General features: G+C 39.3%; 1 protein-coding gene across 1 annotated transcript; it reads left to right on the top strand.

The window, feature by feature from the left end:
- Positions 1–2,528: 2,528 nt before the first annotated feature.
- lrrc57 (leucine rich repeat containing 57) lies at positions 2,529–10,012 on the top strand. Its single transcript, XM_079574066.1, has 5 exons — positions 2,529–2,698; positions 5,274–5,409; positions 5,775–6,043; positions 7,380–7,565; positions 9,964–10,012. The coding sequence occupies exons 1-5, from the start codon at positions 2,615–2,617 to the stop codon at positions 10,003–10,005; spliced, it is 717 nt and encodes a 238-aa protein (XP_079430192.1). The 5' UTR covers positions 2,529–2,614; the 3' UTR covers positions 10,006–10,012.
- Positions 10,013–13,947: the final 3,935 nt, after the last annotated feature.

Here is a 13,947-nt window from a genome sequence, read left to right as displayed (position 1 = left end):
CTTGTTGTCGTTTTGTGAGGTTTCAAACTCACCCACATTAATGTCGCTCCTGCTAATGCAAGTGTGGAAGAGATAAACCTTAGTGCCAACACCATTCAGTTACTCAGCTCCACTTTCTGTCCACCATCATTAGTTTTGTTTACTCTGCCCACTCACACAACTGAAAACAGCGGAATTAAACCAAACTCCTATGTTTGGTTTAAAATATAAAAGTATGTTTTAACACGTGCGACCAATGGAAATATGTTCAATCAATGTTTACTGAAATTTTGATGAAATCTGGTCATTTCTCTTTTTTGGTCACACTGACCTCCATTCGTTTCAATGGAAGGGGCGGGACTAAAGACAGATGCTGATTTTGAACTAGAAACTGCTGTGACTTTCTTCATACTGGACATATATACACACATTTCATTGCAGATTGTAGGGGGTTGCTGCATCTTTCCACTTAAACTATTTACTTGCCTTTCTATTGAGTTTGAACATTTTATCCACATACCTGGTTTTGTTACCTTGTAAAATGTAATAGAAGTAGCAAGAACTGACATAAATAACTAGTGAACCTCATAACCTCCACCTTAACCAAGCAAATTGTCTGTTTTACCCAAATCTAAAAGCTTCTCGAAATAAAGGGGCAAAATATCGACAAAAACGAGGATGAAACCACAACAATAAAGTGATAGAAAAGTAACAAAGAAGCAACAATAACACAACAAAAAGTGACAAAAATAAATCCTCTCCGCAGTCCCTCTGGCGGTGATACAAGTGTTAACGGGCTGATCCGGGGGTCTTTCAGCGCCCCCTGGTGTCTCTGGACAGAAAATCACAAGTGCAACTTTCCCAAATACACCCTAATGGAGTCACGAAGAAGAAGCTAACAGGCAAAGCTAACTGTGGGCTAGCGCCACTTAAACAGTATTTACAGCCAAGTTTGAGTGAAAAAAAATGATCTCCGTTGTGTAACTGGATGAACAATATCCCTCTGTCCCTTTGTCTGAATTTCCTTTTTTTTATTTTTTTCATTCTCCTGCTAGGAACGTTTGTGCTGAATGTGCTACTTGTGTAAATGTTTGAGCACAAAGGCTGAAGAGTTACTCAATTATTTAATTGAATGATTTTAATATTTACTTCGGAATGATATTTTTCAGGTAGAAGGAAAAGTTACCATGTGATGAAGCTTCTCCTGGAAGTATAATTTTGACAAAACGTTACTGAAGAGAATAGGTGTGTTCGAGATGCCGTTGTGTCTCGCCTGGATGATCGAGAGTAGCCGACGCAACGGGGGCGGAGACAAAAGTCTGAAGCCCATGATCCGACCGCTCCACATGCAGAACAACGAGAGCCTCAGATCAGCAGCGTCTCGTTCAGATATCGTTCATTTAAAGTTTATCTAGGGCTGCTCGATTATTGAAAAAATAATAATCACGATTATTTTAGTCATAATTGAAATCACGATTATTCAAACGATTATTTGTTGCCTTTAAAAAAATCCAGCAAAAAAATGACAAAAAAACATCAAAAAAAAATGACAAAAATCCATCAAAAAAAAGACAAAAATCCATCAAAAAAAAGACTAAAAAACATTTAAAAAAGACAAAAATCCATCAAAAAAAAAAGACAAAAATCCATCAAAAAAAAGACAAAAATCCATCAAAAAAAAGACAAAAAAACATTAAAAAAAGACAAAAATCCATAAAAAAAATGACAAAAAAACATTTAAAAAAAAGACAAAAATCCATCAAAAAAAAGACAAAAATCCATCCAAAAAAAATGACAAAAATCCATCAAAAAAAGACAAAAATCCAGCATAAAAGTGACAAAAATAAAAAAAAAACGTGCAAAAAAAAAATGTTTTTTTTTTTTTTTTTGGGGAAAAAAATATAAAAAAAAAATGAAAAAAAATTTATAATCGATTTTTTGCGATTATGCTAATTTTGTAATCGTTAATTGTTGTAATCGAAATCGTAATCGAATTTCGATTAATTGCACAGCCCTAAGTTTATCCTAAATAAAAGTCCTTCACCTCCTGCTCTGTTTCCTTTACTCCAGAGACGTCATTCTTCATCAGAGGAAACTTTCCCATTCGTTTATTTAAGTTTGTGATAAAACACGTCCTTTTAAATCCTGAGTTTGTTTTGAAAAGCATCAAACATGAGCTCTGTTTTAGGGGCGATGCAGAACTTTAATAGTTTCAGTCATAGTTTATTAGTTCAGATCTAAAGAGGAGAGGGGAGGGGGAGGAGGAGGAGAGAGGAGGAGGAGGGGGAGGAGCACGTTTCTGATCACACAGACTCGTATCCAATCACCTGCGCGTGAGGACAGGTGGGTGTTTTCCCATCATGCACTGGGCCGTGGAGCCGCTGCAGTTCCTCTGGAGAGATGCAGCGGCTGATCCAGTCGGCTGCTCTCGTTGGGGAAATCTAACCGGCACCGAGCGTCTGCAGTCGGCTGTAAAACTGCTCCGTCTGGCTCATCTCAAACACACCTGTTGTCTTCTACATCTAGGCCTGGAGCAGAGAGTGAGAGGAGCAGCCGAGGGGGAGAGCGTGAGCTTCCAGAGGAGCCGCCGAGGGGGAGAGCGTGAGCGGGGTCCACCTGGGAGAGGAGGACAGAAATGGGGAACAGCGCCCTCAAGTCCCACCTGGAAACCTCGCAGAAAACCGGGGTGTTCCAGCTCACGGGGAAAGGGATTCCAGAGGTGAGTCAGTCATGTTTCTTCTGGAGATTGTTCCACTGTTCCACCTTGAACCTTGAACATAAAACAGTCCTTAAAAAACTCACATGGATTCTGTCAGAGTCATTATGTGTAACCTCCTGGACCGGCCGGACTCAGTCTCTGTTGGACATGTGGAAATTTAAAGACGAACATCAGGCAGCGGTTCATAAAAGCCTGGGCGTTACTGTTAAAGAAGCTACAATACTGAATATCGGGGAGATTTACTTTTGACAAGCAGAAGATAAAAAAGCAAGAAACAAGCTCCTGTTGTTGTTCTCCTCAGGCAACTTCAAATAATCAGACTTAATTATCTCTCCTGTATAACAGTGTGAGCAGATTGGTTGTTTAACCTCTTAACTCCCGCCTGAACCCAGAGGATCTTTTTCCTCACGGCATCAGATTTTTTTTCCCATCATTTTTTTGTTGGGTATTCAACTCATTTTTGTCACTTTTTTTGACATTTTTTCGCCAATTTTTGATTTTATTTTTTTGTCAAATTTTTGTCACATTTTTGTCATTTTTTTGTCACATTTTGGGAATTATTTGGTCACATTTTGGGAATTTTTTTGTCACATTTTTGTCATTTTTTGGCCATTTTTTTGTCACTTTTTTTGAATTTTTTGGCCATTTTTTTGTCACATTTTGGGAATTTTTTGGTCACATTTTGGGAATTTTTTTGTCACATTTTTGTCATTTTTTGGCCATTTTTTTGTCACTTTTTTTGAATTTTTTGGCCATTTTTTTGTCACATTTTGGGAATTTTTTGGTCATTTTTTTGTCACATTTTGGGAATTTTTTTGTCACATTTTTGTCATTTTTTGGCCATTTTTTTGTCACTTTTTTTGAATTTTTTGGCCATTTTTTTGTCACATTTTGGGAATTTTTTGGTCATTTTTTTGTCACATTTTGGGAATTTTTTGGTCATTTTTTTGTCACATTTTGGGAATTTTTTGGCCATTTTTTTGTCACATTTTGGGAATTTTTTGGTCATTTTTTTTGTCACATTTTGGGAATTTTTTGGTCATTTTTTTGTCACATTTTGGGAATTTTTTGGTCATTTTTTTGTCACATTTTGGGAATTTTTGGATCATTTTTTGTCACATTTTTTTGTCACATTTCCATCATTGTTTTCGTCTCAGTTTTGTCGCTATTTTCACAGCTTTTTTCCAGAGGCTTTTGGATTGGGGTAAAGCCAAACTGGAGAAAACGTGCTCGGTTCAGGCGGGAGTTAAGGGGTTAAAACCTCGTCCGCAGGTGTCTGTTGTTACTGTTTGACGATATATCGAGTTTGCGATATTCTGCGGAACGACACTTTTGATGACGTCGTGCATATTAATGACTGACTTCATGCATATAGACTCTTTAATTGTTTGTAAACAATCCGGGCTTAGCTGGAGGCGGGAAGCGAGATTCCTATGTTTTTCCATTGTACCTCTTCATCAGATTTTTTTTCCATCATTTTTTTGTTGGGTATTTAACTCATTTTTGTAACTTTTGTGTCTTTTTTTTTTGGTCACTTTTTGGTCAATTTTTTATCACATTTTAGTCTTTTTTTTTTGTCCTTTTTTGTCCTTTTTTTGTCGTTTTTGTCAATTTTTTTTATTTTTATTTGTCAAATTTTTTATCATATTTTTGTTTTGTTTTTTTCACATTTTGTCACATTTTTGTCAAATTTTTTGTCACATTTTTTTTGCACTTTTTTGTCAATTATTTTATCAAATTTTTGTAATTTTTTTTGTTACATTTTGGTCATTTTTTTGTGACTTTTTTGCCACTTTTTCATCAATTTTTCGTCACTTTTTTGTCAATGTTTTCTCACTTTTTTGTCACATTTTTTATAAACTTTTTGTTCTTTTTTTTGTTACATCTTGGTCATTTTTTTCTCAAAAGTTTATCTCATTTTTGTAATTTTTTGATGACATCATGCATATTAATGACTGACTTCATGCATATAGACCCTTTGTTTGTAAACATTCCGGGCTTGGCTGGAGGCGGGAAGCGAGATTCCACAGTCATAGTAACGATAAACAAATGTCTAACTGTTGTAAATATCAGATAAACCTTATTTTATCGTCTCAAATGTCGTTCCTCTTGTTCTTGCGCCTTAAATCACAACAGGACCACATTATTTAGTTGTAGTTTTACTCTTAATCGCTAGTTTTAGTTTAATCTTATTTCTCTTGGTCACTTCCTGCATCCAGCTGATGTCACTGATGATGTCACTGATGATGTCACTGATGATGTCACTGATGATGTCACTGATGTCAGCAGTGAAAGGGTCCATTAATGAGGTGCAGTGCTCCCCTGTTTTCAGTCAATACAGGCAAATAATGAGTCAGACCAGCAGGGGGCAGCACTTGGACCAAACACTCACAGATTTACGACTTTTAATAACAGTTTTTTTATAATTATCACTGTGTGGTTGGTTTAAGCACATCGGTTTCTTATCGATTATGTAAATAAGTCACTGACAGATCAATGAACCGTAAGTCAGTAAGTCGGAGATCAGTTATTCACTTGTTTTTTCTTTGTTTGTTGTATTTGTTTGTGTTTCCAGTTCCCAGAGGAGCTGCAGCGCCTCACGTCTAACCTGCGCACCGTGGACCTGTCGGGAAACAAGATCGAGGCGCTTCCTCCTTCCATCGGAAACTTCCTGCAGATGAAGAGTCTGACGCTCAACGCCAACCGGATCAGTGAGTTCAAACCTGTGGGTGAAGGAAACCTGCAGAGATGCTCACCTCCTCACTCCTCTCTCTCCTCTCTCTCCTCTCTCTCCTCTCTCTCCTCTCTCTCCTCTCTCTCCTCTCACTCTCCTCTCTCCTCACTCTCCTCACTCTCCTCTCTCTCCTCACTTCCTCTCACTCTCCTCTCTCCTCACTCTCCTCACTCTCCTCTCACTCCCTCTCACTCCCTCTCACTCTCCTCTCACTCCTCTCTCCTCTCCCTCCTCTCTCTCCTCTCTCTCCTCACTCCCTCCTCTCTCCTCTCCCTCCTCTCTCTCCTCTCTCTCCTCTCTCTCCTCTCTCTCTCCTCTCTCTCCTCTCCTCCTCTCCTGCAGCCGCTCTCCCTGCAGAGCTGGGGAAGCTGAAGAAGCTGGAGACCCTGAGCCTGAACCAGAACCAGCTCCGCTCTCTGCCGGGGTCTTTGGTTCAGCTCAAAGCCCTGAGGAGCCTCTCTCTGTCGGGGAACCTCCTCTCGGAGCTGCCCCCGGGCCTGGGAGCTCTGAGGCACCTGGACCTGCTGGACCTGTCCCACAACAAGATCCACTCCATCCCCCCGGAGGTCCTGGAGCTGCAGGTCATCGAGCTCAACCTCAACCAGAACCAGGTACAGACCAGAGCCAGGTACAGACCGGATCCAGAACCAGAACCAGGTAAAGAACAAGACCAGAACCAGAGCCAAGTAAAGAACAAGACCAGAACCAGGTAAAGAACAAGACCAGAACCAGGTAAAGAACAAGACCAGAACCAGGTAAAGAACAAGACCAGACCCAGAACCAGGTAAAGAACAAGAACCGGCACCAGAACCAGAGCCAGGTAAAGAACAAGACCAGAACCAGGTAAAGAACAAGACCAGAACCAGGTAAAGAGCAAGACCAGAACCAGGTAAAGAACAAGACCAGAACCAGGTAAAGAACAAGACCAGAACCAGAACCAGGTAAAGAGCAAGACCAGAACCAGGTAAAGAACAAGACCAGAACCAGGTAAAGAGCAAGACCTGAACCAGAACCAGGTAAAGAACAAGACCAGAACCAGGTACAGAACAAGACCAGAGCCAGAACCAGGCAAAGAGCAAGACCAGAACCAGAACCAGGTAAAGAGCAAGACCAGAACCAGAACCAGGTAAAGAGCAAGACCAGAGCCAGAGCCAGGTAAAGAGCAAGACCAGAGCCAGGTAAAGAGCAAGACCAGAACCAGAGCCAGGTAAAGAGCAAGACCAGAACCAGAGCCAGGTAAAGAGCAAGACCAGAGCCAGGTAAAGAGCAAGACCAGAACCAGAGCCAGGTAAAGAACAAGACCAGAACCAGGTAAAGAACAAGACCAGAGCCAGAACCAGGTAAAGAGCAAGACCAGAACCAGGTAAAGAACAAGACCAGAACCAGGTAAAGAGCAAGACCAGAACCAGAACCAGGTAAAGAACAAGACCAGAACCAGAACCAGGTAAAGAACAAGACCAGAACCAGGTAAAGAACAAGACCAGAACCAGAACCAGGTAAAGAACAAGACCAGAACCAGGTAAAGAACAAAACGTTGGGACAAAATAGAGAGAAATTGAGAGAAAAAAAAACAAATAAAATGTAGAAAAATTAAGAAAGAAAAAAACTGAAAATTGGGGGAAATAATAAACAAATGCCAGGCCAGGTTATTGAAGGTGAGGAGAAGGATCTTGTATTGAATGAGATGTTTGAGGAGCCAGTGGAGCTGCTGGAGAACTGGGGTCATGTGACGAGTGGGCGGAGTTCTGGACCAGCTGAAGTCTGTGGAGGGATTATTGGGGGAGACCGAGTGTTTTAGCGTCTGCAGATCCTCCAGGTTCTCAGACGGGCCTGACCAGAGGAACCTGCTGTGGAGGGATTATCGGGGGAGACCGAGTGTTTTAGCGTCTGCAGATCCTCCAGGTTCTCAGACGGGCCTGACCAGAGGAACCTGCTGTGCCGTTGCAGATCTCCAGCGTGGCGCCGTCCATCGCCCAGTGCCCGCGGCTGAAGGTGCTGCGCCTGGAGGAGAACTGCCTGGAGCTGGCGTCGGTGCCTCACACGGTGCTGACCCAGTCCCAGGTGTCGCTGCTGTCGCTGGAGGGAAACCTGTTCGAGGTGAAGAACCTGCGAGACCTGGAGGGATACGAGCAGGTAACAGATCAGACCTGAACACCTCAGAACTCAGAGTCAGAACAGACCGAGCTCTGTCTTTATTAGGGACGGGCACCGGTACCTACTTGGAACCGACCGAAAAGCTCCGGTCGGGGGAGGTTTTGAAAAAATAAAATTCTTTCGGTGCCAGTTTTCGGTTCTTTTTCTCCCCAGACCCGCATTGAGTCTAAAAAATCCACGTATGTGCAGATAATGAGTCGCTTCAGCACAGATGGAGCGAAGAAAAGCTACACCTTTTATATAGCTATGACTCACAGGCCTCTCAGACTCACAAGACGCCAGAAAGCAAAGCTACAACTACTAAACGTCTGCAATAGAGATGGCAGAGCCGCGGTCTGCGTCAGGACTGAGCCAGGTCTAAACCAGGACTTACTCCGATCGTAAAAACCAGAGCTAAACTAAACCAGTTATAAACCAGGTCTAAACCAGGACTTACTCCGATCGTAAAAACCAGAGCTAAACTAAACCAGGTCTAAACCAGGACTTACTCCGATCGTAAAACCCAGAGCTAAACTAAACCAGTTATAAACCAGGACTGAACCAGGACTGAATAAGAAAGTTTAGTTTTCAGGCAAATTGAAAAGCAAAACCAAGCCGTGACAATAAGAAAGACGTGTTTACCTTTAGCGACAGACCTGGAGGCGGAGCTTTGACGTGTGGAGCTTTCGCTTCGTCAAAGTGCAGTGAGTTTAGAAAAGTTTATCTGAAAGAAACGTGTCCTGATGTGGATCTGACTCTGCAGCTCAGGAGGGAATAACGTCCTTTCTCTCTTTTATCGCTGCTGAAGTGGAAATTCTGCTCAAAACAGAAGTTACAGCGACGCTGCTGCTCCTGTGGAGCCTCTGTTGGGCTGTTTTCGGTCTTATGCTTTTAATACACGTTATTTTTATTGAATTAAAATAACACAGGTATTAGGGCTGCACGATATTGAAGTGACTTGCGATATGCGATACTGCCGTGCAACATCGGGATAACGGTATTATTGCGATATTTCACTAAACACGATATGTTCCATTTTTCCAGCAAATTGTGTCAAAAGAAGACTTAAAAAACACCCCATCAGGACCTAAACAAGGGTAGAATTTAACAAGGCTAGTAAATGTTAAACTAAAACTGAACTTTTACACATGACTTGCAAAAAAAATCGATCTCAGTCAGATGAAGGCTATGGTGATGTTGCGATATATTGTGGCTTCTGGCGATACGGATATTGTATCAGCTAATATCGCGATACGATATTTTTCGCGATATATTGTGCAGCCCTAATAGGTATCGAACAAAGTACCGTTAAGGCACCGGAACCGAAAAGCAGGTATCGTTAAAGTACTTGGTATCGAAAAATAACGAGCAGTGCCCAGCCCTAGTCTTTATGAAGTTTGTTCTCTGAGATTCATCCAGGAAGTGACTCCAACAGGGTCTTTCCCCCCGCGCTCATTCACTCACAAATACTGACAGGTTTGGTATCCACGTGTAGCAGGAAAGGCTGTGACCGAGATGACGCTGTGATCCAAATATGGGCATTTCCTAAAATATAAAAAATAATTGGGAAAATATTTTGTAAAATAAAAAAAGAATTTTTTTGGGACATTTTTTTAGACATTAGATTATATATATCTATTTTATTTTTTTTATGTGAAAATTGTGAAATAGTTTTGAAGGTCATTTCTGAAAAAAATTCAAAAAATTATTTATGTTTAACCTCTTACCACTCGCCTAAACCAAATGCATTCTCTCCTCTTTGCCATTGTCAACACTTTTTATTTCCCTGATGTGTTTTTGTCACTTTTGTCACTTTTTTGTTGGATTTTTGTCATTTTTTTGCTGGATTTTTGTCATTTTTTTGCTGGATTTTTGTCACTTTTTTGCCGGATTTTTGTCACTTTTTTGCCGGATTTTTGTCATTTTTTTGCTGGATTTTTGTCATTTTTTTGCTGGATTTTTGTCTTTTTTTTGCTGGATTTTTGTCACTTTTTTGCTGGATTTTTGTCTTTTTTTTTGCTGGATTTTTGTCACTTTTTTGCTGGATTTTTGTCTTTTTTTTTGCTGGATTTTTGTCATTTTTTTTGCTGGATTTTTGTCACTTTTTTTGCTGGATTTTTGTCATTTTTTTGCTGTTTTTTGTCACTTTTTTTGCTGGATTTTTGTCATTTTTTTGCTGGATTTTTGTCATTTTTTTGCTGGATTTTTGTCTTTTTTTGCCAATTTAAATCCTCATTTTCTTCTCGTTTTTTGTCGCTATTTTGAGGAAGCTTTTAGATTTGGAGAACTGGAGAAAACATGTTCAAGTGGGAGTTAAGAGGCTAATTTTAAATCTAATAAAAACTGATTTTTTGAAAACAAACCCCTTACGATTATGCCGTGTTTGTTTTTGTTCCAGTACATGGAGAGATTCACCGCCACCAAGAAGAAGTTCACCTGAAGACGACCTCTGACCTCTGACCTCTGACCTCACGCTGAGGAGCAGAAACGCTATTAAACTTTGAACAGATGAAAGTGAGAAACCGGACTCTAGGATCGGCTTTACTCTGAAGGAGCGACTGTGAGGAGCGACTGTGAGGAGCGACTGTGAGGAGCGACTGTGAGGAGCGACTGAGGAGCCACCGCGAGGACCTCAGGCTGATGTTTAACCACCACACGCTTTAACATGTTCAGACGTGGGACCAGGAGCTGTGGAGCAGGTTCTGAGTCACTGGAGGATTTTAAAATATTCTGCAATTTCAGAAAGTTTTAATGTTGAAGCCACAGAAAAAATGTGCGATAAAAAGTTTAAAAATTGGGGAAAATGAGCTAAAATGGGGGAAACATCATGGGCGAAAAATTGGGGCCAAGAAAATGTATTTTTTCGATACTGAACCTAAACGGACACCAGACCAGTGTCACTCACAGTGTTGGAATAGTTTTGTAGAAGCCGAATCAACACAAAAATATTGCGTCTAATATGAGACCCTGAATAGGTGTTATTGTACGGAGCCCTGGAAGCGACATCAGACAAAAAAAATTTGGGGATGAAAAAAAAATATATAAAAAAATGTAAATTTTTTATTTATTTTTCTCGTTCCCCCGAGATAATTTGTGGTGTAAAATATAGATGTACTTTTTTTTTTTTCTTTTTTTTTTTTTTTAATAATAAAAAATGTGTTTCCTTTTTTTTATTACCCCCAACATAATAATCTCGAGGGAACAAGATAATTATGTCGGGGGTTTAAAAAAAAGAAAAAAAAAGTTGTTGTTTTTTACCCCCAAGATAATTTTCTCGTTCCCCCGAGATTATTTGTGGTGTAAAAAAAAAATATATACAGTGGGGAAAAAAAGTATTTGGTCAGTTTCACATAGACATTGTATTGGATTTTGGCCCAATACTTTTTTTCCCCACTGTATATGTACTTTTTTTTTCAGCCCCCACTTTTTTTTTGTCTGTCACGTCCAGGGCAGTGTTGGAATATAAGGAGTTTTGTAGAAGCCGAATCAACACAAAGATATTGCGTCTAATGTGAGTGTGAGATTTGTTGAAATTGTCTTGGAGACCCTGTGTAGGTGTTATTGTACGGAGCCCTGGAAGTGACATCAGACAAAAAAATTGGGTGGTGAAAAAAAAAAAAATGTAAAAAAAATGTATGTTTTTTTATTTTTTAACCCCCGACATAATTATCTCGGGGGAACGAGAAAATTGTCGGGGGGGGGGGAATAAAAACTTTTTTTTTTTTTTTTTTTCTCGTTCCCCCGAGATAATTTGTGGTGTAAAATATATATATCGTTAGCCACATAGCATAATTGCCTAACTTTTGATTTTGGAAAACATGTAAAAATACGTTTTATAGGAAACACATTGTTTTTCTCTTATTGCCATTTCAACAATACAAAATGACTTAGGCAATTATGCTATTTAATAAAAAAATATATATGTTTTTTTTTTTTTTTTTTTTATTACCCCTGACATAATAATCTCGGGGGAACGAGAAAATTATGTCGGGGGTTTAGAAAAAAAAAAAAAAAAACTTTTTTTTTTTTTTAATGTTTTTCTTTTACCCCACCGGAGATAATTTTCCCGTTCCCCCGAGATTATTTGTGGTGTAAAAAATATATATATGGGGGTTTTTTTCTCATTTTTTTTTTTCTTTTTTCAGCCCCCACATTTTTTTGTCTGTCACTTCCAGGGCTCCGTATTACTGTCATTCAGTATCACCCGGCTCTACAGGCTGGAGAAACGTGGATTGTTTGCTCTGTATTTAACACTTCGTGCAGTGAATGATTCCGGGTCCTTCTCTCTGTGTAATAAATGTAACACAAACTACTACTTAAACTGAAGAACACGCGGCTCACTGACGGCTCTTCTCCTCCAGGTCCGCATGAAGGTTTGGGTAAAGCGGTTTTGCTCATGGAAATATGAAACGGACTTAAATATTTGCTTGTATTAATTTATTCGTGACTAAACCGTTAGTTTTTGTCCGAATGTAAATGCCACAAATCCACACTACACCTTTAATAAACTGCATCCAGGCTGAGTTTGTTGTGTTTCCAAGCTGCGTTATGTAGCTTTAAGATAGTTTGTTCCCTGTAGCTCCTCCTCTGGGCTGCAGGGGGGGCTCTCGGTGCCTCTTCAGTGTCACAGAAGAAGAAATGTGTCGGGCTGAAATGGGTTTTAAAAGGAGAAGCGTCATGAGGACAGTTAGCAACAGTTAGCAAAGAAGCTACTCTGGTCACATTCCATTAGCCTCAGTGTATTTTCCCTATAGCCGTTAGCATTAGCCACCAAACATCTCAAACTATGGACGATTCAGATGTTTCCAGATGTTGTCGACACATGTAGGGGAGGGGCCAAAGCCGAGTTAGAAATTATTAACCTCTTAACTCCCGCCTGAACATGTTTTCTCCGAGTTCTCCAAATCTAAAAGCTTCTTCAAAACAGCGATAAAAAAACGAAAAGAAAATGAGGATGAAAAAAAAACAAAAAAGCATAAAAAGTGACCCAAAAAAAGTGACAAAAATGACAAAAACTCGACAAAAAAGTCACAAAAGAGAGAAAAAAAAAGGCCAAAAATCCAGCAGAAGAAAAGACAAAAATCCAGAAAAAAAAAGACAAAAATCCAGCAAAAAAGGACAAAAATCAAGCAGAAAAAAGACAAAAATCCAGAAAAAAAATGACAAAAATCCAGCAAAAAAAAAGACAAAAATCCAGCAAAAAAGTGACAAAAATCCAGCAAAAAAGTGACAAAAATCCAGAAAAAAAGGACAAAAATCCAGCAAAAAAATGACAAAAATCCAGCAAAAAAAATGACAAAAATCCAGCAAAAAAGGACAAAAATCAAGCAGAAAAATGAAAAAAATCCAGAAAAAAAGACAAAAATCAAACAGAAAAATGACAAAAATCCAGCAAAAAAATGACAAAAATCCAGCAAAAAAAGACAAAAATCCAGCAAAAAAAGACAAAAATCCAGCAAAAAAAAGACAAAAATCCAGCAAAAAAAGACAAAAATCAAGCAGAAATAGTGACAAAAATCCAGCAGAAAAAAGACAAAAATCCAGCAAAAAAAGACAAAAATCCAGCAGAAATAGTGACAAAAATCCAGCAGAAAAAAGACAAAAATCCAGCAAAAAAAGACAAAAATCAGCAAAAAAAGACAAAAATCCAGCAAAAAAAAGACAAAAATCCAGCAAAAAAAAGACAAAAATCCAGCAAAAAAAGACAAAAATCCAGCAGAAAAAAGACAAAAATCCAGCAAAAAAAAGACAAAAATCCAGCAAAAAAATGACAAAAATCCAGCAAAAAAAGACAAAAATCCAGCAGAAAAAAGACAAAAATCCAGCAGAAAATAGACAAAAATCCAGCAAAAAAGTGACAAAAATCCAGCAGAAAAAAGACAAAAATCCAGCAGAAAAAAAGACAAAAATCCAGCAGAAAAGGAATAAAAAAGTGACAAAAACACATAAGGGAAATTAAAAGTGACGACAATGGCAAAGAGGAGAGAATGCGTTTGGTTTTGGTGGGTGGTCAGAGGTTTTAACTAAAAACAATTAATATATATATTTGAATATATTTACAGTGAGTGGTTAAAATGTAATAAAATCGAAGAGCTCTAAAAACAACACTGGCCTCTGCTGAAGGACTCAGTGTTTGTATTTTCATTCACGGTAACCAGGGTAACGGGACTGTCTATATCTGTAATGGCCGGACGTATCTACATGAAACAAAAACAGCCACGAAGTGCAGCGTCTTCTCTCAGCACAGATGAACTGAGGTCACATGAGCGTCTCCGAAAGGCGTCCCAAAGTGGAGGCGAGTCAGGTCATGGCAGAACAAAGGTCAAACTTTATAAAACTGTCCGGGCTCCGCCTCTGAAACTCCTCTGGTTAAACCTCTTAA

Source organism: Gobius niger (assembly GCF_951799975.1).
Source record: "Gobius niger genome assembly, chromosome: 16".
NCBI lineage: Eukaryota > Metazoa > Chordata > Actinopteri > Gobiiformes > Gobiidae > Gobius > Gobius niger.
The sequence above is the reverse complement of the archived record's forward strand: the minus strand, read 5'-3'. Positions and strand labels throughout refer to the sequence as shown.

Coding starts and splice junctions, on each gene's coding strand:
- lrrc57 (XM_079574066.1), top strand. CDS start 2,615: ATGGGGAACAGCGCCCTCAAGTCCCACCTGGAAACCTCGCAGAAAACC. Junction 5,410..5,774: donor GCTCAACGCCAACCGGATCA/GTGAGTTCAAAC, acceptor CCTCTCCTGCAG/CCGCTCTCCCTGCAGAGCTG. Junction 6,044..7,379: donor TCAACCTCAACCAGAACCAG/GTACAGACCAGA, acceptor GTGCCGTTGCAG/ATCTCCAGCGTGGCGCCGTC.